This window comes from Haplochromis burtoni, unplaced genomic scaffold, assembly GCF_018398535.1.
Source record: "Haplochromis burtoni strain Fernald_Lab_line unplaced genomic scaffold, NCSU_Asbu1 Contig_57, whole genome shotgun sequence".
NCBI lineage: Eukaryota > Metazoa > Chordata > Actinopteri > Cichliformes > Cichlidae > Haplochromis > Haplochromis burtoni.
In genome coordinates, this window is record NW_024582418.1 from 1,253,944 (window position 1) to 1,279,720 (window position 25,777).

General features: G+C 40.4%; 1 protein-coding gene across 2 annotated transcripts in view; it reads right to left on the reverse strand.

Annotated features, from left to right (window-relative positions):
- The window catches only part of LOC102312708 (contactin-associated protein-like 4), an 80,533-nt gene that overhangs the window by 17,714 nt on the left and 37,042 nt on the right, over positions 1–25,777 (reverse strand). For both annotated transcript variants that reach the window (XM_005922451.3, XM_005922452.3), the window contains exons 6-17: positions 17,870–18,045; positions 17,625–17,750; positions 15,649–15,913; positions 14,824–14,973; positions 14,422–14,593; positions 9,478–9,584; positions 7,142–7,261; positions 6,765–6,965; positions 5,971–6,133; positions 5,574–5,701; positions 5,265–5,435; positions 745–963 (exon numbers count right to left, since the gene is read on the reverse strand). In XM_005922451.3, coding sequence (XP_005922513.1) covers positions 745–963; positions 5,265–5,435; positions 5,574–5,701; positions 5,971–6,133; positions 6,765–6,965; positions 7,142–7,261; positions 9,478–9,584; positions 14,422–14,593; positions 14,824–14,973; positions 15,649–15,913; positions 17,625–17,750; positions 17,870–18,045 — 1,998 coding nt within the window. The remainder of the gene's footprint in view (positions 1–744; positions 964–5,264; positions 5,436–5,573; positions 5,702–5,970; positions 6,134–6,764; positions 6,966–7,141; positions 7,262–9,477; positions 9,585–14,421; positions 14,594–14,823; positions 14,974–15,648; positions 15,914–17,624; positions 17,751–17,869; positions 18,046–25,777) is intronic.

Consider the following 25,777-nt stretch of genomic DNA (forward strand, 5'->3'; position numbering starts at 1 on the left):
CTGTCCTTAGAGTTCACGCTCTGCAACATTATAATTGTCTCAGACTGCCAAACTGGCAATCTCAAGACTGTTATGATGAGATAAACAGTTTCCCATGGCTGCAGAGTTGATGAGGTTCGTATCAGGGCCAAGAGTTTCATCAGGACCTGTCAGGAAATGACTACCTTAACTAATGGACTGAGTTCAAACACTCTACCAAGGTTACTGCAAGGACACTGACCACAAAACTGTGACTTTTTTCTACACATCCCCAGGGAATTTCTATCACTTTGTGGGGATTTTCTATTAAGTCTATTAAGCTTATATCGAAGTAAGGTTTAGAAACAAGAACTGCTTTACTGTGGACTTGTTTAAACCTGTCAGCATCAATGCGGATCAATAAGCAGACAATGCAATATGTTCTTTGTGCACTATGAGGGAAGTGTGGAGTCGTGGAAGATTATATATTCTGTGACGAGAATGCAAATCCACCAACCTCCCAGGGGGTCAATGAAAATGTACCCTATGAGCACAGAGCGGTTTTGTGTGTAAAAATAAGGGACACAATGAAACAAAGAGCGAGCAGAAAACAGACTATTTGAAAAAGTTTAAGAAATAAAAGTAGAAATCTGACAGCTCCAACAACAAGCATGGGCTGAAATGAAAGAAATCCTAATCTCTAATAATAATTACATGAGTAAAAACCAAATGTCGCATTGTTTTTGTTGGGACCTCAAAAAAAGCAGCTTTGAATTGATTGCACACCTATAAATAACTGGCTGTTCAGCTGCAGGTGGATGTGCCCATCAGCCGGCGCCTCCTGCGTGACAGCAGGAAGCTCGTCGAGGCGAAGCGATGCCTCTTTAACGTTTCGCTCAGCTTGAATACGATGCCACCTGTTGTCATTCAGAGGTGATCCAGCTTTCACCGAAACCTCCAATGGACCATTACCCACGTCAAAGGAGAAGAGGACCTCATTGGAGGCTGCATCAGAGAGGAAAGAAAAATAAGACTTATTTTAGAACATGTAAGAAGCCCCTTCTGTGTCTCCTATACCTACCTGCAGCTTGTTTGGTACTTGTTGCCCCGCACACAAGGCAGCTCACACACAAAGATGTGCTCATTATTTGCATGATTTAACTGAGTGAGCTTTTGTTTGTCTAACCTCTAACTAATTAATGGTGGGTAACAAGTGTAAAGGAAAAAATATTATCCTACTAATGTATTGAGCTATTACCTTGCCAAAAGAAGACCTTCACTGCATCTTTGTATTGATTCTCTGCAGAAACTCAAATAGACTTTCAGGTGGCTTGAGTTCTGATGACTGCAAAGACCATAGCATATGATTCAAATCATTTTCTAACATCATATGGATGGGAGCATTTCCACCTTGGAGGAGACCGCTTTGTTCAGTGGTAATTCTAGAGTCGGTTGAGGCGCCAGGCAACAATTCACAGGAGGCCTCTACAACCAGCATTCATCATAGTTATGTTATAACTATTTTGACACCATCTAAAAACATTGTGAATATTGGTTGGGGGCCATGATTTGTGCAAATGCTGTTTATTATAGTATGTCCCTCAGGCTCAAAGACTGCATTCGGTCGGTAAGCAGAATGAGTTGAGTCAGGCCGGGCCAGGTCAAGTCAGGTCTCTCCCACTGTCACTGCAAATTTTGAGCATTGCCACTGCTAAAGCTTAAAGTTTGGCAGCCCACTGCAGTTTCCTGCCTTGCCTGGTGAGTCTCTGACTCAGGTAGGTTAAAGGTGATCAACTCAAAGCCATTTTGTATTGATTTACAATAACCTTTTAAACTGAAGAGACAGGTGGACACAAACCATGCCAGTAAAACACTATCCACAGCTAAACACAGCCACTGCATCCACTCACTACAATGTCCTTTAATTTGTCATCTGTCTGTCATATTTATTTATTTTCCCCCAGAAAATAGAAAGAAAGGACACAGAGCAACATTTTCATAGCCAAATCTGATCACATCAAGTTGTTTGCATGCCAGGAATTATTACCAGTAGAGCATGTTCCTTTGTTTTGAACACCAGCAACTTTGTGTTGTTTTATAGTGGAACCACAAAGGATCTTTTATCTTGCTAAACTCTTTCTTGCTTTCCCCTTTTACTTGTCAGCATGCTCACTCTGAAGTCCTCATTCTCTGTTAGAACTACAGTACATCATCTGTGGAAGAAAGAAAAGGAACAGAGGCAGCTGACACACGAGCACCACTGGAACTCTGATGAGAAAAAACACTTTCAGGCTGAAGTAATGTATCACCTAAGTGATGCAAACACAACCTGACACCAAGCAGCTCGTAAGCATGTCACATAAAACTGCTGACAACTTTGGAAGATAAAAATGAAGTACTGTAGTTGTGACAACCAGCTACAAAGATAAAGCACTAGTTTGTTTTCACAGAAACAAGCTAAAGTTATTGATGTAGAGTCAATGTCCATCCATCTTCTTCTGCTTCACAAGGCCAGCAGCCTAAATGGAGAAGCCCAGACCTCACTCTCCCTGACCACCTCCTCCAGCTTGTCTGGGGAAACACCAAGGTGTTTCCAGGCCAGCCAAGATATAATCTCTCCAGCGTGTCCTGGGTCTGCCTCGGGGCCTCCTCCAGGTGGGAAATGCCTCACCCGGGAGGCGCCCAGGAGGCATCCTTGTCAGATGCCCGAACCACCTCAACTGGCTCCTTTCAATGTGGAGCGGCTACTCTGAGCCCCTCCAGGATGACTGAACTCCTCACCCTATCTCTAAGGGAGAGGCCAGCACCCAGGGCAGCCCTGGTGGAGTCCACACCTACCAGAATGAGTCTGACTTATTGCTAGCTATGTGGACCAAGCTCTTGCAAAGAATGGGTCAGACACCCCATACTCCAGAAGTACATCCCATGCACCCTCAAATTTCCCTGAGAGGGTAAAGAGCTGGTCCAGTGTTCTGCAACCTTGGACGACAACTCCTGAATCTGATGTTCGATAAACAGATGGACTCTCTTTTCCAGCACCCTGGCACAGACTTTCCTGGGGAGGTTGAACCTGTGATTCACATATAGTTGGAACACACCCTTCGGTCTCCACCATCCTGGTCTGCCAAACCAGAGGTACCGCCCCTGATCTCGATGCAGCATTGAAGAGCTGCATCAACCAAGACAGCCCTATAACATCCAGAGCCTTTAGGAACTCAGGACAAGCCTCATCCTGGGGAAGTTCTTTTACTACCTAAGTAATATGAAAAAATATATCACTTAAGTAGTAAAAGAATCAGTCTTGTACAAGGAATTCATGGTGTTCACAGGAGGAGAAATTATGTCAAAAATATATATGCTGTAAATGTTTGCCATTTTAAAATTCTTTCCAGGGTTTGCTTTTAAGGAACGTCAGGCAGGTAGGAAAGTAGGAAAAAGGATATTTGAAAAGATCCTTATTCTTTTCTCTTCTTTTCCTCACTTCTGAGTTCCCATGCTACCAAACTCAGTTTGTTCTTAATTCTGTCATCATTCCCCTGGCCAAATAACCTCCTCATCCACCTGCTATCAGTCCGTTAGTCTCTAATCCCTTTTCTGGATGTTCAGAGAGCAGCAATCCACATCTAAGTTCAAGGCTAGCTCTCCCTCTTCCTGTTTTCTATCTTCAGCAGGACCGACTCTCCTTTATTGCTTTGTTGCCTTCATCATTTTTATTACTCAAGCTCTAATTATTCTAACTGAAATATGTTGCATGTTAAGCTAGCTGCTTAGTCTGGAAAAGAAAATGAAACAAATAATATAAGAGAATATAAAAAAGGAAAGGAAGTAACAGTACCTCCACACTGCAGATACTGTCTTGCTTACAGTGCAACAGTTGTAGCCTTACGGCAAAATACTGTGAAAGTACTGAATCGAGTGTCAGATCTGATTGCTAGCCTTAAGCATATATAGTTACATGGACTTCTTTTTAAGGTAAAACCAGCTACAGCGGTAGATTCGATTTCTTTTGCAATCACATGAAGTGAAGCACCTCATCAAGAGAGGAACAAAGAGGAAAGCAACAACAGCACACACATCAGTGTTTGAACTGGAGCAATTCAGTCAAGCTGAACTACAATAGTAAATAGACTTGTAAGTATATAGACTTGCATTTATACAGCTCCTTTGTAGTCTTACTCACCACTTGAAGCACTTTTTGCTGTACAAGGCAATTCAAGCATACATTGCATACACCACTTTATTCTGCATACTTTATCAATAACACTACACACACAATCGATATGCTGGGCGTTCAGTAGTTTGCCTGGGGATACTTTGAGCATGAGACCCATGATCAAACCACACTCTTTCTGATTACTGGACAGGCTGCACTGCCTCCTGATCTACAGCGGCACATCATATGCTCTCAGTGCAAGTTCACATAAACTGACACACAGACCATGCCAGCATCTCTTTTTTAATACTATGCTAGACTAGTCTGTTGTCATATTCAGGGGTACACATAAGTGGTCCGCAGGTGCGCATACACTGTCAAAATAAAAAACGCGCACCAGATAAGAAGTTGCAACACCCGTTTACGTACATAAGATTTTCTGGAGAAAGACAGACATTTGTTTAGAAATTTTAAAAAAGTCGAAGAAGCAGGCTCCTTTAAGCAATTACTTTGGTGTTCCTCCACCTCCAAAGAAATTTCAGAAGGAGTCCGAACCGCAAAAGAAGTGCGTATTCTCGGAAAAGTCGTTACTGGAGGTGAGCTGCCTTCAAACAAATGATGAACAGAGATGTGGTGCAAAATATGCCTTGAAAATCCCTCCAGAAAATCTTATGTACGTAAACGGGTGTTGCAACTTCTTATCTGGTGCGCGTTTTTTATTTTGACAGCACATGCACACCTACAGACCATTTATATGCACCCCTGGTCATAATGTCTGCTCTGCAGGGATGTCTGTGGGGACTTCCACCAGCAGATATAAATGACTGCAGGTGGGTCAAATGTTTCTTTTACATGGTAGTTCAGTGTTTTAAGTAGAGTGATAGAGAGCTACACGCTCTGGTGGTTATAAAAGCACTGCAGCTGGCTGCAACAACAACATCAAGAACAACAATTCTGTGATTTCCCAGAGGAGGAGAAATAAATGGCAGTGCTGCTGTAAAGTATTTCTTTTGAAGGGTTGATGGACACCATCACCTCGGCTGAGTTAAAACCACATGAAACTTTAACTCGGAGGACTCTTCTTCCTGCTCAGTTTGTACTCACATCTAAGTGAAGTCTAGATTAGACATCTCACCAGAGAGGTTTTACTCACAGTTGAGTTCAATTCGAATGAAGTCTTTGATGCCCAGGTTTTCCAGGAAGACACCAGATGATGAAGTGGTTTTAAACAGGAAGGAGATGTCGGCACTCAGCTCTCCATGTAATGTAGGAAAGTGGAGGTATGATGTCTCCTTGTCAAAAAATGCAGCATTCCAAACATTTTCTGCAAAATGCATGAAAGCATTTTAAACATGAAGCAGGGTACAGGAATGAGTTTACAACTCTGACATGACACACCTGCATCATTTTAAAAACATGTACAAAGTGACAAACCGACATTGGCACTTTGATTTCGACTTACTGTCTCCATGACAACGGAGAGGTCCCACCTTGTAGGTGCTTTCGGAGCCAGGTCTCTGGATATCACCCAGCACCAGAGATCTAACCGGGAGTGTCTCCTTATGGGTCAACAGGCCTGAGTCATTAGTCCTAAAAAATAAGGAGCAGAATTTTTTATTAAAAACAAACTCCAAACTAGAGGAGGGAAAGACATATCTATCTTTAGCATAAAATGTGATTCACTGTAAAGGATAATACATGTTGTTGATTTATGCTCTTGCAGCTGCCACACCTACAAAAATCTGCTGCACTGGCAGCAAATTTGGTGACTTATAAATGCAGTGAGGATATGAGCTATTTTTATAGCAGAACACGTCACACTATAATTGTTTTGATATGAGTATTATGATATACAGTACCATTCATTGCTGTCAGCATCACAGTTGCAGTGATATCTGGAGTCCACACAGTTATTTTGCAGACTGCAGGCACATTGCTGGCTCCCTGGTGGAGCTCCACCCCAGTGAGTGTGCATTTGTCCCACACCTGGGCCTCCTACCCACCAGCTGAGGGGAGAGCCCTCTGAAACACACAGACATATCACTTATATCAAGTGACCGATCCCCAGATGGTAGCTATGTTTCTATAATGGGACACATTTTTGTAGACTATTGTAATCAATAAAAAAAGAAACACAAAAAGAAAAAGACATGGCTATACTGAATGATTTTATACCACAACCACAACTATATGGTAGTAAATTCAATCAAAAGGTCCATCCAATCATTCGCTTCCACTTATCCTTTTTTAGGGTCAGGCTGGAGCCTATTGCAGCTGACATAGGGCGAGAGGCAGGGTATACCCTGGCCTGATGGTGGAATTGAACTCAGGACCTTCTTGCGGTGCAGCAACAGTGCTAACCACAGTGACCTGTGCTGCCTTGAGTCAAAAGGTCCTACTTTTTTATTACTGCTGGCTGCCAAAGGTAAAACAGACATTCTGTTGATCATATCTCACATTATAAAAAACAATTAATTATTATTAAAAACAGAAACCTGTTATGATGCAATGTGATACACAATACACACTATGCAAGAGTCTTAACTATTGTCTTGAAGTACCCATGCTTGGTCCAAAATAACTTCAACTGCCTGTTTAAACTGCATCACAACAATACATAAATTTGGCGTTAAAGATCATCCAAGGTCTTTACCTGGTGAGGTGAGTAGGCGTGACTTCCTGCAATGATAAGCAATTTCCTGTTCGCAGTGCTCTGATAGGCTTATGATTGCTGCTAGTTGCTCCTCATCAGATGCATATTCAAAATGCACTACATGTGTATTCACTTCTGGTGATGGCTGGACTCTCGTTAGGTCTGTGTTGTTGTGGTGGATCACCATCCATGTGTTGTCCTCTGGTGCAATGAAAGAAGAATAAGGGAAAGCGTGTATTTTTAATTTTCACCTGTATCTGTATTTGTATGTATGCAGGACTGAAAGACGAAGAATAAGGCAGGATGAAAGAGAGAGGGGAAGAGATTGTGCGCCAGGCATGTTGATGCGTGTGTGTTTTGATGTGTGTATCAGCTACCTGTCATGTTGCAGTATAACAGCTGTGGCTTGATGGGTCCGCTGCTGTCCACATCAATGTAATAATACCCCGAAATGTTGCCTTTGTGTTTGTAAGCCTCACAGGACTGCTCGTATATTGCTGAAGAGAGAGAGACATCCTTGTCATCATCACTGCAGACATTTAAGTTTGTTTTTCTGTCTATGCAACTGCACAGTGGTTGCTCATTTTGTTTTTCAGAATCTGGTCTTGTTCAACATATTGCAAGTAACTTAAGATTTTTTTTACAATGTAGATGCAGAGGGACCAACTTTTCTCCACTGGATTATCTGTTTAGCTACATTTTAGTGATATTATTGTTACCATTTAATACACTCATCACTTTAATAGGTGCACCTGTGCAACTGCTGGTTAATGAATATGTTAAATTACTTCATCATATGGTTCCAACTCAATGCATGTAAGCATGTAGACATGGTCAAAACAATCTCATAAAGTTAACTATATACTATATAGATCACCAGCCCACTTACTATTTAATTTAATGCACTAGTATTTTTTAATTTATGGAAAACATTATAACTGAGAATAAATGTGACTGACTTTGAACATGACGTGATTGTTGGCGATAGAGGGCTGATCTGAGTATTTCAGAAATTGATGATTTTCCCACACAATCTTCTCTAGGGTTTAGAGAGAATGGTCTGAAAATGAGAAAATATCCAGCGAGTAGTAGTTGGGTGAAAGTGACTTGGTGATTCCAGAGGTCAGAGAAGAAAGGCCAGGCTGCTTTGAGCTGATAGGAAGTTACCAGTAGAGTTAAAGCATTCAGAGGTGCATGTCACATCTTGACGCAGATGGGCTACAGCAGCAGAAGACCACACTGGGTGCCACTGAGGAAGAACAGGAAACTGAGACTACAATTCACAGCTCACCAAGACTGGACAATAGAAGATTGAGAATCATCAGACTAGAGAACATTTTTTCAAGTCCAACCAGGTACAAAAAAGGTGCACCTAATGGTTGCAAGTGTATCTGTCTATATATCTTCAAGACTTATTGAATAAAGTTTATGCTAATATATCTGATTTAATTTTGCTGGTCTTTTTTTTTTAAACTCTTATATTAGTGCAAAGCAACAAAAAATTAATTATTGCCTAATAATTGTAATTATTATATTAATATGAATTATAATTGTACTGTTTATACTGGTCAAATTAATGAAAAAAAAATGGAAACCTCAATAAAAGCTGAAGATATATTCTCTAAACCCAAATCTATGTCCACAGGTTGGTGCACCTTGATTAACAAAAATTATTCAGCAGCAAATGAATAGATGTGGATATCATATCTTGTGCTCTTGTGCTTGCTTGAAACCACTTGAAAGCATGGAATAAAGCACACTGTGAATGGGTGAATATAGTGAATGGGTGTAAAGAGCAATTTGAGTGCCCAGTTACAAGAGTGCTACATAAAGCTCTATACAAGCACCAGTCCATTTACCATTTAATTTAATGCACTAGAATCTTGTAATTACCACTTATGGTTTACAGAGGCTGCTGTTGCCACTACTGAACAAAGACTGCATAGCCATGCTTGTCCTGTAAAATATCCAGTGATTTTCAGTTTTGTTAGATGGTCAAAAAGGAGCACTTTCCAAAGCCCCGAAAAGAAGAAAAGAAAATAGCAACCCTTTTGCAAAGAGAATTCATTAATTGTCTAAAAAGAAGCACATGTTACATGCTTGTCTTAGAAACTGCCTCATGGTTTAAACTAAAGTGGTTATAAAGGATGTATTTTCCAATAGAGTTGTGTATCATTTCTTTCATTATTTCTTGTGTGACCTCTAAATCACTTTGTTTTTGTGCTAAGAGTTATCCCATGAGTGCTTACAGTCATGACTGCTGGAAAGAAGTTAGATCTCTGCTTGACCTTCTGCCACAAAAATGTCTGAAGGGAAAGTTAAAGCAGCAGGCTGTCTAATTCAGTTTGGTTTATGCCCGACAATATTTTCACAGACCGGCCTTTAAGGTGTCGTGGATAAATACAACAAAATAAAACTAGTACCGGTACCGAAAAAAAGAAGATTTATTCATAACACACGTGAAAAGACCCAGGAAAACAGAGTTAACGATAAAAACAATGACAACGCTGAAAACTGATAAAAACCCTGAAAACCATACATTTCACACCTGAGCCTCAACTCTCGCGGCCCGGTACCAAACGACTCACGGACTGGTACCGCTCCGAGGCCCGGGGGTTGGGGACCGCTGGTTAACAGAAACTCCCAAACATGAGTTGAAATACAGATCTGTGACCTTTGAACGACACCACTCAAAAAACCATCATGGCCTTACAGCTGTGACAAGTGGCTCCGCTGTACCCGGTCCCAGAGCAGTTACAGTGGAAGGTGCTCCATGACTGACTGCAGCTGCCTCCATGTTCACAGTGGCTGGGGGAACATCTGAGAGAGAGACAGGAAAGAAAGCACACGTCTCCATATCTATGTAACATGGTTGCAGGGGAACTACTTAATGAACTGCTTTATGACACACATCATTCTGTGTTATTGGTCTTCAGCTTAATGCATCAGTTATTCAGTGAGGCAATTGCTTTAAAATACCCCATCGTCATGAGAGAACAGTGCAAGTAGCTCTCGATGCCCAGTTTGGTGGAGAAAGGGAGAGAATGCATCAGTTCTGGGGTCTTATTAAAACTTGTTTGCTTAGTCTCAAAGACAAAGGCAACTGAAGACAAAAGATGGGTACTCCGGCTTCCTCCCACAGTCCAAAGACATGCAGTTTGTGGGGATAGGTTAATTGAAAAATCTAAATTGCCCATAGGTGTGAATGCGGTAGTGAATGTGAGTGTGAATGGTTGTCTGTTCCTGTGTGTTAGCCCTGCGACAGACAGGCGACCTGTATAGGGTGTACCCCACCTCTCACCCTATAACAGCTGGAATAAGCTCCAGCACCCCCCGCGACCCTGAAAAGGATAAGCAGAAGCGAATGGATTTCATGAATCTATTTATAATAAACTTCACTAGCTGGGCCCACGTCCTCATTTTAGGTTTGACAGTGCTTCAGTAGGTAAAGGTGAATGGCTTGGACATGAATTGAGCTGCGGTTTGGGGAAGGCCTCAAAGGGGACTGGTGATGGCTCCCGGGCCTGGCAGATCCCCATGTACTAAATAGAAGTGAAGAAGTTCAAGAATTGAAAAGGAGAGGGAAGGTGGGGCCAGTAAACAAGAATGAACAGCTTGGTGAACTGGGGGAACATACATAGGTGAGAACCGAAAGGTTAGGAGGGGTGGACCCACTCCTGAAATGTATCTCTAGTAATGTGTACATTACACAAAGTCTAATGGGCTTGAATTAAGAATGTTAATATCTGTTCATAAGATGGACTACAAAATGAGTATCTTACCGCTACTCTGTTATTTTAAACTTTTTACCACAACATAAAAATAATGCCATTACAAAAGTTGGAACTTTAAAGATAACATATAGGCTTTCTGCTGGAAAGTAGTCCAACTCAATTACCCCTCCTTGGTTTGGAGTTTTGTGACCAAAGTTAAATTCACTTTGGTCACTTACCACAGCTGAGTCAAAGTGAAAATTAATTCATCATCATTTCCAAGGCATTAGTAAAGACAACTGAACTATAGTGAACTTTGATCAATTAGCACATAAACTTGATTTAGAGAGCTCATATAGTTCTACGCTCTTCATGCAGGGGAACATCTGGACAAGAAGCAGATTTTATTACAGCAGCTGCACCAGCTATGAGTTTGACAGCCTGTTGTGAAAAATTCAAAACATACCAGCAGGTCATGCAAATGGAAAGCAAATTTATTATTAATATTTACATGATGTGTGCCACTTTGCCTATTAAGTTGATATTTTTAATAAATGGTTGGGTGGCGCCTCATTTTGACATCTGGGATGGAATGATCTCCTCTCCTCGCATAAAAAGATGGTCAATAAAGACAGTGGAAAAAAACAAAACTATACACATATAGAAACACGAAAAACCCAACTTATATAAAAATCTAAAACAAATATATTACAAAACCCAGTGACAGGTGGAGGGGTTGAAACATTAGACAGCAAAGCAGACTGGTGCCAGTTGTACAGAAATAGACCACTAAATTAGAAGGTTGGGTTTGCTATTTGTATGTGCAGGTGTGTGTATGACACACATAACATGCCTATGCCAATATCTCAGCTTCTGCGACAATTTTCTTTACATAAATATTACCTTTTTAAAAATACCCACACTGGACGCAAATCATTATTCACTAAGAGTCTATGAAAGCCCACTGCTGGCTAAACCTTGTTCTTAACCACTGTTATGTTTCCTTAAAAAGTCCAGGGGGGTATTTAAACTAAAAAAGTTCCATCAAAATAGAGAAGTGTCACGGGTTGCCGGGGAAAACCATGTGAATTTAACAAAGGACCCAAGATGCGGATATGCAGTGAAGTGAGAGGGCTTTATTGACACAGAACCCGAGTGATAACAAACAAAAGGAGAGCGTGGCGAAAAACCGAACTTAGACATAAACTACACTGGGAAAACTAAAACCTAAACAACAAACCTGAACACGAGAGAAAGCGACTTGCAGGGAGAATTCACAGGATGACGGAGGGAGATTCACAGACAAGAAAACACCAAATAACACAGACGAACCAGCAACAGGCAGGAGAACACACAGGGCTTAAATACACACAGGAGGGAAGCACACCTGGGTGAAATCACAACTGACGAGGCAGGGGAAACGTAAAGTGAACACACTCACATAAGACAAGGACCTTCAGAATAAAACAGGAAACTAACAGACACAGAACCAGACAAGACACTGAACTGAACAGACAGACTCACAAGCAGACACAGTGACACCATAGACAGACAGAGGAAACACAGAGAAGTGGGAGCAGGCAGGCACAAAACAAAACCCTAACGAATGGCAAACCGAACCCAAAGACATAACAGAATAAACACGAACACAGAATATTATAAAGAAACACAGAGCACTGAGTCGTCGGACTCAGGACCATGACAAGAAGACAATAAAACTGTAAGTTTGTTGCCAAACAAAACAGTAAGTCAATAAGACAAAATGACTCAAGCACCCTACTCTCCACTGAGTGGGATGACGCGGTGCCAAACACAGCTCACAAGCAAAAGCTACAAAGGCTCTCAGGGCTGGAGCGCCCCCCCGGTCTTTAATACTGTGGCCTAATTGCTGAGTAAAATCAGCTGCACAGGAGGGTGGCACTTAAGGCCAGAGGGCGAGTAAGACACCCTCATACAGGATAAATCACTACAGGCCCTGCTTGTGCTGTATGGACCTCACATATTAAATACTGCAAAACCAGATTAATCATCCACAAGAAGTGATGTTTAAATTCAGCACAGCCATCACAAAATCTCCTATTTATGGATGCAAACAGAACCATCAGTATGCTGAGCAAATACCACCTCAAGTTGCTAAAATATTTCATGCCTTTTAATGTGAGTGTGTGTTAAATAAAGTAATTGCACCTAATGCATTGTGATTTTACTTGGATGAGGCATTGGCAGCTTCAAGCATGAGAGTCAAGCCTGACCTAAGTGGAAAATATAGAATTATAAGATTGAAAGGAAACTTGCAGATTTACAGTACACAGTTGTATGTGTGAGAATAATACATCACTGGACAAAAGTACCTGAATTTTCACAGCAATTCGTGTCAAAATTACACACCATAGAACAAGTCTGAGAAAACTGTGCTGCTGTTAACTTTTTCCTCCTCAGTCTTCCTGTGTAAAACACGGAAAGCAGCAAAGCGGATGACTGGAGGAAAAGAAGCAGAACATCAGAAACAGCAAGAGGAAAAAAAGAACATGGAGAGAAAGGAAAGCGGAAATAAAGTTTGGGGTGTGTTGAGGGAGAGGAATGAGCAACAAAGGGAACGAAGGTTGGATGAACAGAGCAGTGAATGAGTACGTAAATATATTTGGAAGGGGAAATGAGGTCAGCAAATTGTGACTGCGGAGAGTGAAAAAGAAGGGGAGGGAGAGCAGCATGTATTTTTAATCTTTTAGTCAGGGAGAAATTTGCTGTTAGAAAAAGACTTACTCAGCAGCCCTGTCAGATGGTAAAGTTTGTTTTTTTAACACCCAATTTCTTTGCTTCTTTTCTACTTAAAGTAAGTTGACATGAAGCCAGGTGCAGCACTCCGTATTTCCTCCACCACTTTAAATATTTGCATTTATCATTCTTTTTTTATACATTTTTCAATCAAGCCTGAGAGTCCACTGATACATTTGGTATACATATGATCAATCAAGCACCACTTATTTCAACAAAGTGTGCTGTGGGTTGGAGGTGAGGGGTTGGAGAAGTGTAAATCAATTTTTCAAGTTGACATTTTATTGAAACAAAAGCTGCTCTGTGGGTAATATGTGTGCCATTCACCAGTGGGCTCTAATGATTTGGAAAAAGGTCTAATGTCATGTTCTGAGAGCAATGTGTTATTGCTCACACACAGCACAACATTAAACTCACACAGAGGAGCTTAACTTGACATTTTCTGCAGTATGGAAAGAGAAAATAGACATGTTAGTGGCTGCAGTTGCTCGACTATTTTATGATATGGAAATCCCAGAAATATTGATTCTGTCAGACGGTAAAAAAGGATTTTTCAGCTACAGCATTTTAGTCCCCAGCATGTATGCATACATGGTGCTGGTGTCCTTATAAAATGTTATACTGTCAATACAAAGCACAGCACCAGATGTAGAGCACAGCCACACAGATAACCACTGGAAGAGCAGGAATGAAGAGGCAGCAATCAGGAAACTTGAAAAAAAGTTTAATCAGCACGCTGCTGAACACTAATTGCTTCGGAGTGTGTGTGTGTGAACGCCTCCAGGTTTATTTTCCTCATACCAGTTGAAACAGAGACAAGCTACATGAAAAATTATGACGTTTTCTTAACCAGAACACATTTCGGGAAACATTGACGCCATATTGCGTTTGTATCATATTCACTGTTGCCTAATAATCCACATGCGACCCCATTTCACAAAAAGGCTTCAGAGGGAGATTAAGGAGGTTTACAAAGCAAGCGTGACAACAAAATCAAACATTTTAATGCCAGTGGATCCTCTTTTCTGACAATCCTCGTTAATACAACAAATGCATTACATAGAATAATGCGTTTCTTTTCCTGGACAAATGGAGAGACAGACATAAGCAATACCCAATACATGGCATTTACATAAATCAGTGTCGCAAACGGCCCCTTTAGGTCTTACCTGTCAATAATGCCACACATATCGATTTGCAGGTGACTGTAGTTTCCGATCAGCCTCTGCTGCACCTTGATCAGATCCACTGGCTGGTTGTCCACAGTCAGTAGACGCATGCAGCCCTGGAAAGCTTTGAAGGGGTTCAAGCACTCCTGGCTATTTTCTTCAGCAGGACAACCTGGACAGAAGAGAAAACATCAATCAGTAAATGAAACACAAGAGAAATCAAGCCATCATTCTACCATACCACTGTATTATTGTAGGGTCTCTAACTTGCAATATAAAGCTGTTGTTGTGATTTGGCGCTATATAAATAAAACTAAACTGAATGCGCTGCGATGCAAGATTAGATTATATAGACAAAGATGAATAATGATGCATGTGTTTTATCGTTCATTTCTCGCTTACCACCAAAGAATATATGACCTCCTGTGGTAATTAAAAATGAGGGGCTCGCGTGAGCACTGGCTCCTTCATCACCATCCACTGTGATGGTCAGACGTCCTCCTCCTGATATCAAGTCCACAGAGTGCCACTGACCATCATTCAGAGCTGAACCTGAAGAGCCACACATATATGTCTAAGTGTTTTTATGTTGATATCATGTTTCAATTCTAATTTGTTGAAAATGGAAAAAATAGAAGATGGTTCTTGCTCAGGAATCTCTAAGTGTGTGATATTACAACTACTTTAACATAAGAACTCCCAACAATGCTTGACGAATAATTTGCACTTTCTCAAATGCCACACAGCCTATAACAGGACATAGTTTCATTCAGTTCTATTATCACTCCTGGAAGTAGTTTCTATTAGGAAATGGTGACACTTGGAAAAATCATGCAAGCATACAAAAAGAAGAATACCTAAAAAATACCTGTGTAATTCTCACATTTGAACACAGCCATCAAACAGACTTCATACTACAGACTTATTATGGTTCACTTTGGACATCTGATGTTTGGGAGTCAGTTTTAACCACAAAAATGTCTTTCTGGAGCTGGTCAGGATTTTGTATCTTGATAAGTAAATTTGGATGTTTAGATGATATCAGCTTGCTGCCTTCCAGTGTTTTGGGCTCAAAACAGAAATTTTTTATCAAGATTTTTGATACTGAATTTCTAACATTAAGCTCCTTTTTTACATCACGGCTTTAAATTAGTCCAGTTAGTAAGTGCAGGCAGGATGGAGGCACATGAGAAAGAGTTTAACATGAATTTGAGTTGTCAGACTGACCTGCGTTGAGCTCCAGGGGTGCCCTGCCAGACTTGTGGATCTGTAAATGTGCTCTGGCTTTGCTCAGGTAAAGCCAGACTCTGCCTTCTCGATTTGGGAGTTCAAAGGTCAGGAGCAGCCCGGCCTTGTTCCATGTCCGAAACTGAAGCCCCACTGAGATACCCAGTGAAGATTGATCTATCCTTGGTAACCGAAGGAAACTCTGGGGGCCGGTGAACGTCATGGCAACAAAAACGGGTTCAGAACATGAAAAGGTCACATTGCCCTGAGACAGATGGAAAAGAGAAGAGGAGACAGGAAAATATATGAATAGAGAGGAATGAGTATAGAAAATAATCATGTCTGAATATAAATTAGTTCCAAGGCTGTCTGGTGCTACCCAAATACACAAAGATGTCATCAGCAATTCTCCTTTAAAAAGCATAGGAGCATTACCATGATGATTATAGTCAGGCTTAATATAAGCACAGATCTTAGTGAAGACCAATGTCAGCCAAAAGATTTCTAAGGTCACACCAAGGAGCAGAAGTTTGGAGAGGCAAAAACAGATAGCGAGAGAGTGAGAAGCAGGCTTCGAGAAGTGGTAATTGCAGTAAATCCACCGCTGGGGCAGCAACAGTGATACGTTCCATTCCGTGTCCTCTAGTGGGAATACTGGGTTTCTATTTTCAGTTCAGCACAGAACACACTGACACTTGATCAAATCTAAAAGCTCTTTGTGGGGTAGTCAAAGCAATATAGAGTAATGCAGACTGAAGAGGTGAAAGCTAAAGATGGTCAGTTTTCTTGTACATATTGCTGTAGCTTGATGAGATCTAAAAGCCACGCATACATTTTCATGTGCACAAACACACACACACAAGCAAACAAGATTAATTGGTGAATTTAAATTGACTGCAGATGTGGACACAAGGTAAATAAAACAAGTGCTGCATAAATATATGTGATGAGGCACTTTGTGACCTGCAGGCACAAGTACTTTGAGTGGTCCACTAAAGACTTGAACGACACTATATAAATGCCAGTATGTTCTCTTATGTGTTGCATTTGTAGTTTTCCACCGTTTTTACTAAAATATTTGTTTTTTACCCAACTTCATCATTTCAACATCCATTAAAATTGTCTCTACAAAGTGTGTTTGTAGTCAGTTTCAGCATCCATGCTCATTATAAACAAATATTCCACATTATGAATAGTTAGAGGTTTGTGTAGATAGCAGAAGGGCCTCCAGAATTAATGAGAAAAAAGAAGAAAGTCAAACTTTCCTCTAAAAAACAGGACAAGAAAAATGAGATACAATATGTGCCCATGCTGTCAATATGTGTAAAGCATAGACATAAATGTAAGATCACTCTGCTAGTAATGAGGTGGATGCCATCCAGCTAAACAGGACTGGCAAGTTGGAAGATGATACTCCCCTCACAGAAGGAGAGAGACTCAAAAGCTATCAGTGTATCAACATCTGGAAGTTTTAATCTCACGGTGTGAGATTCAAAAGCAGCTGGCCAGGTGAGGTCATCATAAAACCATCACCAAGCATCACCAGAGAAGCTCTAACATGCAATGAAGGAAAGAGAAAGAAAGGACAGTCAAGAAACACCTGGACAGAGACCTCCAGGCAGACATCAAGAGGACAGAACTTACCTGGAGTTTAGATTGACTAGATGTTGGTCTGGGGTGCCATTTTTATCATAATAGAGGCCTGACAGAAAATATTTAATATGCAGAGCGATACATTGAACTATACTGAACTTTTTAAAACTAAATTAATTCCTAATCACATTTTTACATGCATTTAAATACATGAATATTGTGACATTATTTTTACATCTGCCCCTTTAAGAATTATTTATCTGTTTATTGTTTAAATCAAGTACTTTTACTTATAAATAGGTAGTTCTACTTTGACTCCTGTCTACACATTGTGAAAGATACACAAAATAGCTTTTTCAGCAGCACACTATGAGCAAGTTTACCTTCACTGTAACCCGCTGGTCTTTTTGTTTAGCGAGGTCTACCAGGTTCAGGCCATTGTAAAGTGGGTTTTCTAGACAGCCATAGAATGACGTATAGCTGAAGCCCTGCTCTGCTCCCAGTATCATCTGTACAGGAGACAGAGTACACAAACAAGCAGATACAATAAAATGTCTGCAGCTGCGAGGTGGGTGTCTTTCTGCCATCTGTCTTTTCATGAGTTATCATCCTATCCTCAAATACAGACCTGATCATGGTCCCAATGTGCAAATGTTGCTGAGATGTGCACCCACTCTGTGCTTTTGTCCACTGTGAGCTTGAGGTGATTGCTATGATGCTCCACTGCAACGTGATGCCAGTGCTGGTCGTCTAGCAGGCTGCCCAGAGTCACAAGATACCGGCTGTCAGGAGACAAACTTTTTCCTGGCGCGTGGGAGAAAGACGAAGAATGACACGATCATGTAGTAACAGTGGTTAAAAGAGAGAACAATTGAATCTTAAAACCTTTTTCTTTACCGATGGCGATAAGTATTACATCACTGACTTTTCTTTCTGCAGGCTGTCAGGACCTTTTCCATGTAGAAACTGTTTATTTTAATTCTGTTTTCCTCCAAATGATTTCTGCAGTGAAAGAATTTGACTCTGACATATTTATTTCTAACTGCACAGCAGGAGCTATCGCTTCTCCTCCTCCTCCTCTCTGGAAATGAAGTTTCAAATTTCTCATCAACTTGAACTCCCCGCTGTTTTCTAGGTCTCTGAAGTGGTGCCACGGTGTCACAGTTTTCTGCCGGGGTTTATATCTTGGAAACAAAACCAAGGCTAGGTCTACATTTCAGAAAGAACCAGAAAACGCAGATGGCGAAACATTCAGTAATTAACACTAAATGGGGTAGAGAAAAAGAGAAAGAGAGGTAGATGGGTATAAAAAAAATGACCAGTGAAATGCTTCTGATTCTTTCTACTCCCCAAAGTGTCAGCAGAGTGAAGCACTTTCACTGAGTGATGGGGGAGCTAAATGCACTCTGTCATTAAATATGAATTAGATATTGTTTGAAAGGAGACTACTTTGTCTGTGTGGGGAAAGAAAGAATGAGTGAATGAGAAAGGGAGACAGACTGGGGCCAAGTTCACTGTGTTCTGTCATCAATCATAATTGATCTGTCAAACAGATAGTTGGCACAAAAGAGGGAGAGACCTGAGAAAGAGATGGGAGTAGTCATCACTGATCAGCAGACTGATGTCTGCACCGCACAAGGATGAAGAGAAACAGGGAAACTGAGCAAAGGTGTAGTCTACTGACAACTGTTTTTTTTTTTTTTTACTATACTAATAACTTCTATGTTTTGGGTAAAATATTCACTCACAAGCCACTTTACACCTGGTTCAGCTGCTCATTACACCAAATCACATGGCAGTAACTCTATGCATGTAATCATGTAGACATAGTTAAAACAACCTGGTCAAGCTCACAATGAGCATCACAGTGGAGAAGATGATTTAGGTGAGTTTGAATGTGGTATTGTCACACTATCCCAGGCAGGCTAGTTTGAGTATTTCAGAAACTGCTGATCTACTGGGATTTGTCTGCAGAACCATCTCTAGGGTTTACAAAGAATCAACAACAAATGCCTTGTTGATGCCAGAGGTCACGGGAGAATGGATAAACCGCTTCGAGCTCATAGGAAGGCAGCTCAAATAACCAAAACAGGACAACATCAGAGGGACAACATTCCTCTTCACCCTCTACACTGCAGACTTCTCCATCAACTCCCCACGCTGCCACCTACAGAAGTTCTCTGACGACTCTGCCATAGTCGGCTTCATCACAGGTGAGGATGACTCAGAGTACAGACAGTGGACTCTGGAGTTTGTGGACTGGTGCCAGCAGAACCACCTGCTGATCAATGCTGGGAAAACCAAGGAGCTGGTGGTGGATTTCCGGAGACGCAGACCGACCATACTGACACCGGTGAACATCCAGGGAGTGGACATTGAGATAGTGGACTCGTATAGGTACCTGGGTGTTCAGCTGAATAATAAGCTAGACTGGAGCCAGAACACTGATGCTCTTTACAGGAAGGGTCAGAGCAGACTCTACCTGCTGAGGAGGCTGAGGTCATTTGGAGTCCAGGGAGCGCTTTTAAAGACCTTCTATGACTCTGTGGTGGCATCTGTCATTTTTACAGCATTGTATGTTGGAGCAGCAGTTTATCGGCAGCTGAGAGGAAGAGGTTGGATAAACTCATTGGGAAGGCCAGCTCTGTTCTGGGATGCACCCTGGACCCACTGGCCAAAATAACATCTTTGATGGACAGAGTCTCCCACCCCATGCATGTAAATGTTGCTGAACTGCAGAGCTCCTTCAGTAACAGACTGCTGCATCCTCGATGCATGAAGGAGCGTTTCCGCAGGTCCTTCCTCCCTGCAGCTGTCAGACTGTACAATCAAAACTGCTCCCAAAAAACATAGATGTTTACATCAGCGCTGTAACGTGCACTATTTTATCAACCGATTCACACTATAACCAGGGTTTGCCTCTAATCTGTATTTAATCTGTTTTTGATAACCATTGTCCTTGATGTAAATATGTAAAAATTGTGTATGTTTCTGTTCTGTGTCTTGTGTACTGCTTGTTTGTATATGTGTCTTTCTTGCTGCTGTTACATCCAAATTTCCTCTTGTGGGACAATTAAAGGATTATTCTAAAACCAGGGAATGCAGAAGAGCATCTCTGAACACACAACACATAAATCCTTGAAGCAGATTGGCTTCAGCAGAAAAAGACCACACTGGATGCCACTCTAGTCAGTTTAGAACATAAAACTGAGGCTACAATCCACGCGTGCTCACCAAAACCTGACAGCAGATGACTGGAAATATCAATAAAAAAACCACCATCTCTCGTGCCAGCTGAGTCCACATTATTCTTCTCTCATGCACACACATACCAGTGATGCAATACACCTTCATACCAATGGTTTCACAATATTCCAGTGTTAAACAGCTGGCAACAGGTGCCAAAGAGACAAATACATTTATTATAATTATTACATCATTATGGCACCGAAAGCAAGACAGAGGCAGATGGTTTGGGGGAAAAAAGAACATGGAGGTAAACAATTCAATACAAGTTCAAATTGTGCAAGAAGTCAACTTTAAAAATGTTTTATGAGGAAGGAAATGCATTCAGCACATTTGTTGAATGTATACATAATTTTTATTTACCAGAAAAGTTCACATGACATCTTTAAATTATTCGAAAACCACGAAGATAAGCAAAACAATGTGAAACTCTTGAATTTTTTATCCCACCATAAAAGCTTTTTCCTGTCCAGAAAGTCCTTCTCTGGAATATTTGTTGTGTAAGTATCTGATGGACTTTTGGAAATTTCCCAGTATGACATCATCTTAATTTAGAGTATGCCCTCAGAATAAAAAAGATTTTTTTTACTGTGAAAAGTTCCTCAAAGCTGTTTTAATTTTCACATAGGTCCTTGTTTTAAATCATTTCAGACAGCTACCCAGGGCAATACCGCCTCATAATCTGCTGTCTACTTCTGCATTTCAGCACTTCGCTGCAGCTCTAAATCTAATTTTGTTAGAAGGCACTGATAGATGACAGACTGATATAATTGTTTCAGTATTTTCATTTTATTCTATTTAGAGTAAATGATTGAGACGGTGTGCACAATCAGTCAACACAAGCATAATGAACAACCTCTAAATGTGCTCACAACACAAGCTGCTGCTCCAGGAGAAAAAGTTTCTCAAGCAAGCAAAAAAAGTAAGCAAAAAAGAAGGAATTACAGTTTAAAACAAAACGGAAGCAAGAAACATAGCAAATCAAGTCAATATGAAGAATTTACAGTACAACTACTCTACTGCTGGATTGTTTCTGAGATGCATCAAAAAGTAAAGCAAGTGGACATGTACCCGAGTTGTTACATTGTTAAATGTATAAGCATAAGCAATATGGAATATCCAGAAGATCAATTAACATATTCAGTAGTTTCTAAACATAGCAAGCAAATCCAAAAACATTTGGGCCTGCTCCAAACTCAAGACCATCCAAGTCTCACAGGGCTTACAGCTAATCAGTTTACAGTTGTGAGTCAAACATAGCCTCTGTGTCACTGAAATGATTCAGCTGTGGGCTGTAAAATTAAACACAGTCGGCTCCTTCTGACATGAGCATGTTGCTTCTTGGATGAAAGCTAAGCAGCTTATTTGCAACCCCGTAAGACTGAGTAAACCTGCAACGCCTTCGTATCAGTCAATACAGGCAGAGCAGAATAACAAGGTAAGTCAATATTGTAAGACGGTATTGAACATGACATGCAGCCCACCATTCACTGTGACAGCTGAGCTGGCAGAATGAGTCATCACCTGCATCCAACAGCAGGGTCGAGAAGAACAGCCACTAAATGACAGGAAATATTTAAATATTTTACACCTGTAATAATTCATCATGTGCTATAAAAAGCTCTGAGTGCTCATAATAATGCAGGCGATTCCCAGCTGCCTGTTGGGAGTAAAATACGACCAGTCACTTTTGACATGCTCGGCATTCTGATGTGCCGCCTAAGACTCCTCAGTTTGTCATTTTGATTTGTCATGTGTGCCTACATGGACAGTAAATGAACTGTACTCTGTTTGTGCAAATGAGCATGAGTAAAAGAGACACACTTTATCAACAACTTTAAATGCATACTGTTGTGTATAGTTACTGGCCTTGGGACATGACCCCTCTGTTTAGTGGAACCTCACTATTTTGGGGAAGCCTGAAGGAGTCCCTTTTGGAGTTTTTTCCCCCTCTCCTGTGGTGCCTGAAAAAAGGGCCTTAAGTAGAGCTTTCCTTGTTATTACTGCAAATATCTACAGTGTGTTTGTAGGAGCTATAGCGAAAACTCTGGGAATGTTGTCTGCTCATCTGTCATTTTTTTGATATTACATATTTAGGCAAAAAAAGGCATTTATATTTTATACCTGTCTCCTAAGGGATTATTTTTACATGTAGAAAACCTCCAATATTTCCATGATATATATGTATATATTTATATCTTATACCTGGTAGGCAGCTTCTTTATTTTACAAGAGAAAAGTGCTACATTTTTTAAGCAGCACTGTCTTCATTCTTCACCTAACAAAAACACTTGACCAGAGGGCACAAGATCAGTGAACAATGACTGCTGGCAGATTTGCTTTCACTAAATAATCAAAAGCCAAAATAAAAGAGAACTCAGCTTAATTACAAGCTTAAATAGGTATGACCCTGAGAACTATAATCCAAGAATTTGATGAATGTATAGTAACCATGAAATGGGTTGCTTCTGGAAAGAACCCATGAATTTTAATGAGCCAGCATATTTATTCAAACTGGGCTCGAAAGCTAAGCATCGTCTGTTAAATACTGCTGAAGGCTGCATTGTGAACGTGGGCAAATAAAACTCTCAATCTAATGCTGGTACAGGTGCAAATCAGTCAGTTATTACCTTTGCTGTAATTTGGAAAGTTAAACTTTTAAAGAAGTGCACAGAATGACAAAGGGCTGAATTATCACAGAGTGATTCACTGGGCCAACAAAACTGATCAGACATAGCACGGCCAGCTCTGTCCATGCAGTTCTGTGAATATGTGCAGAAAAAGAGGGACATCCAAAAATGCATGTTTCAGCCATGTGTGAAAGTTAAGCTACACTGTCCTTTCTTCTCTTTACCTGTGAAGTGTTTTGAAGAATCTCCTGTCAGTTTTTTTACATTAACTCAAGGTTTGATCCAAGGTTGATCTTTGGCTGGTGTAAAAAAAACTGATTTTCAAATGCTGTCATGATCAAGAGGTCAGCGTTCAAAAAGCTCTGTCATCTCAGTCAACTTCAACCTGATCTTTGAATGTTTTCATAGTGATTATCTCAGTGGGCTGCATGCCTTTTCCATTTATTCTTTTCAGCATCTTGGAACAAACCCACAGATCGAGGATGGATTCTGGATGAACTGATGTTTATTCATATGCTCTCTAAAGAAAAACACATTCAGCAATAAAATTTGCTTTAGGCCAAAATTCAAACACAAATCACAGAGAGCTGCTTCAGCCAACAACTTCCACCAGAAACTCACGACAAAGTCTCATATCTGTGTAGCAGCTAAAAGGAAAAAAAGAGAAAAGATCGTGTTACAAAATTAACCTTACTGTCGCCATTCCAACAGTGACATTTTTGTCATGGCCAAAAATGTTTTTGAATGAACTCATTCAAGCTTGCATGTCCAAAAAGTGAAAAAACATAAATCTATTATCACACAGTTCTTTAAAAACCTTCAACAAATTTAAGCAATCTGTGTTGATCATGTTCAAGCTGAGGAATTTGTTTTCGCTGCAGTACAATCAGGAACTACAGTTGTAAATTAGACATTTCAGTCAGGTCTCATGGGTCAGCATAACTTTGAGACCAGTGTAATTCAAGTGGAATAATGTGTTGCCTCTCACCCCCTATGTTTTGGAACTTTACTACGAATTTCACAGAAATGTATATTTTTAAGTTGTTAGTTGTATATGCAACCTGAAAGTATTGCTTTCAGGTTGCACATATATAGGAAGAAGGGGGCAAGTAGGTGGGAAAATAATGAGAGAGAATAGGACAAATAAGCACAGTCCCACAGTTAATGTAAGGTAAATGACTCAATTTCAAAACAAAACATAAAAAGAAAGGCAAGCAGAGAACTGGAATGACATATTCAAAGGATGGTGATAAATTACTAATGCAGAACTGTTAAGGCAGAAGAAGAGACTGAGTGCAGAGGGCAGAGGGGCAGAGATAAACCCAACCACAGCAGCCAATAAAATAGGGAGTGGAATGACAAAAGTAAAATACCAGAGAGAAAACATGCCCAAAAAGTCAGCTAGCCAATCAAATATGGACAGAGTGGATTTTTGTTTTTAATTGAGGCATAACCGAGATTGGAGAATGACAATAATAATAATAAGTCCCTATGATGACATACTGAACCCAGATAGGATCTAGGATATTTTCATTTTATCCACATAAAAGCAAAATGAATATCCTGTTTAGTGAAATAAATTAAACGAAGCGCAGCAGAAGTATAAAGGTTAGACGTTTAATTAAAACCAGAGAATTACTTGGAGGAAGATCTTTTATGAAATATTACTGTACTACACGTGGTAAATGTAAATTCAGCATATCCTGTAGTGATGAACTGAAGAAGCATAAACCATAGATAAATGTGTTCTTCTCCACCATAAAATCTCTGGGATAACATTAATAAAGCTGGCAAGTTTGCCAACCAAATGAAAAACCAATAAAATAAACCATTGAAAGGTTATCTTGTGGCAGCTGGTTCTTACTTGAGTTTTTCTTTAAAAACTATATATATATATTTTTTACAGTTCTTTTAATATTATCTAACATAGCAAACTTCTTTGAAATAGCAGTGTGATGGAATAAAATACTGTGAAAAAGAAAGTTTTCTCATGACTCTGTGCAATAATGGAAAAAACAACCTTATTGCTTCCAGAGGAATCAGGAGGGTAGGTAGCAGCCAGGTGCTACTAATCTAGCCCACCTAAGTGATCATCATCAGATGTGACATCATCACCTCCATAAAAGCAGAGGTTTTGGCATTCAGGTGTGTGTTACTACACAATGCCAAAATCTTCTCAGGAGTGGATGTCCTAGCAAATTCACCTCAAAGTCAGAAAATGCAATGCTTCAGATAAACTGCAAGACAAACTACATCTCAGACTCTAAAGTTATCATAACACTGCAATTAGAAAAAGACTGAACAAGTATGGTTTGGTGAAAACCAAACACAGCATATCAGCACCTTATACCAACTGGGCTTCTTTCTGTCATTGAGTCGACCATGAACTCTTCTGAGTATCAAAGTACTCTAGACTCAAACATGATTCCATCTCTTATTTGCCAGACAGAGCTTGAATGATACTGGGTCATGAAACAGGACAATAGCCCAAGCACATTAGCAAATCTATAACAGAATGGGTCATGGACCCCTTGTTGATCCTCTACCTAATCACATGAGCCAAGGTGTGAAAACGGGTGTGGGTCACAATCAGCCAAGGTCTCGGCTAGGGATGGGTATCCGGTGTTCTGACATAAACAGTAGTAACCAGACCGAAAAGC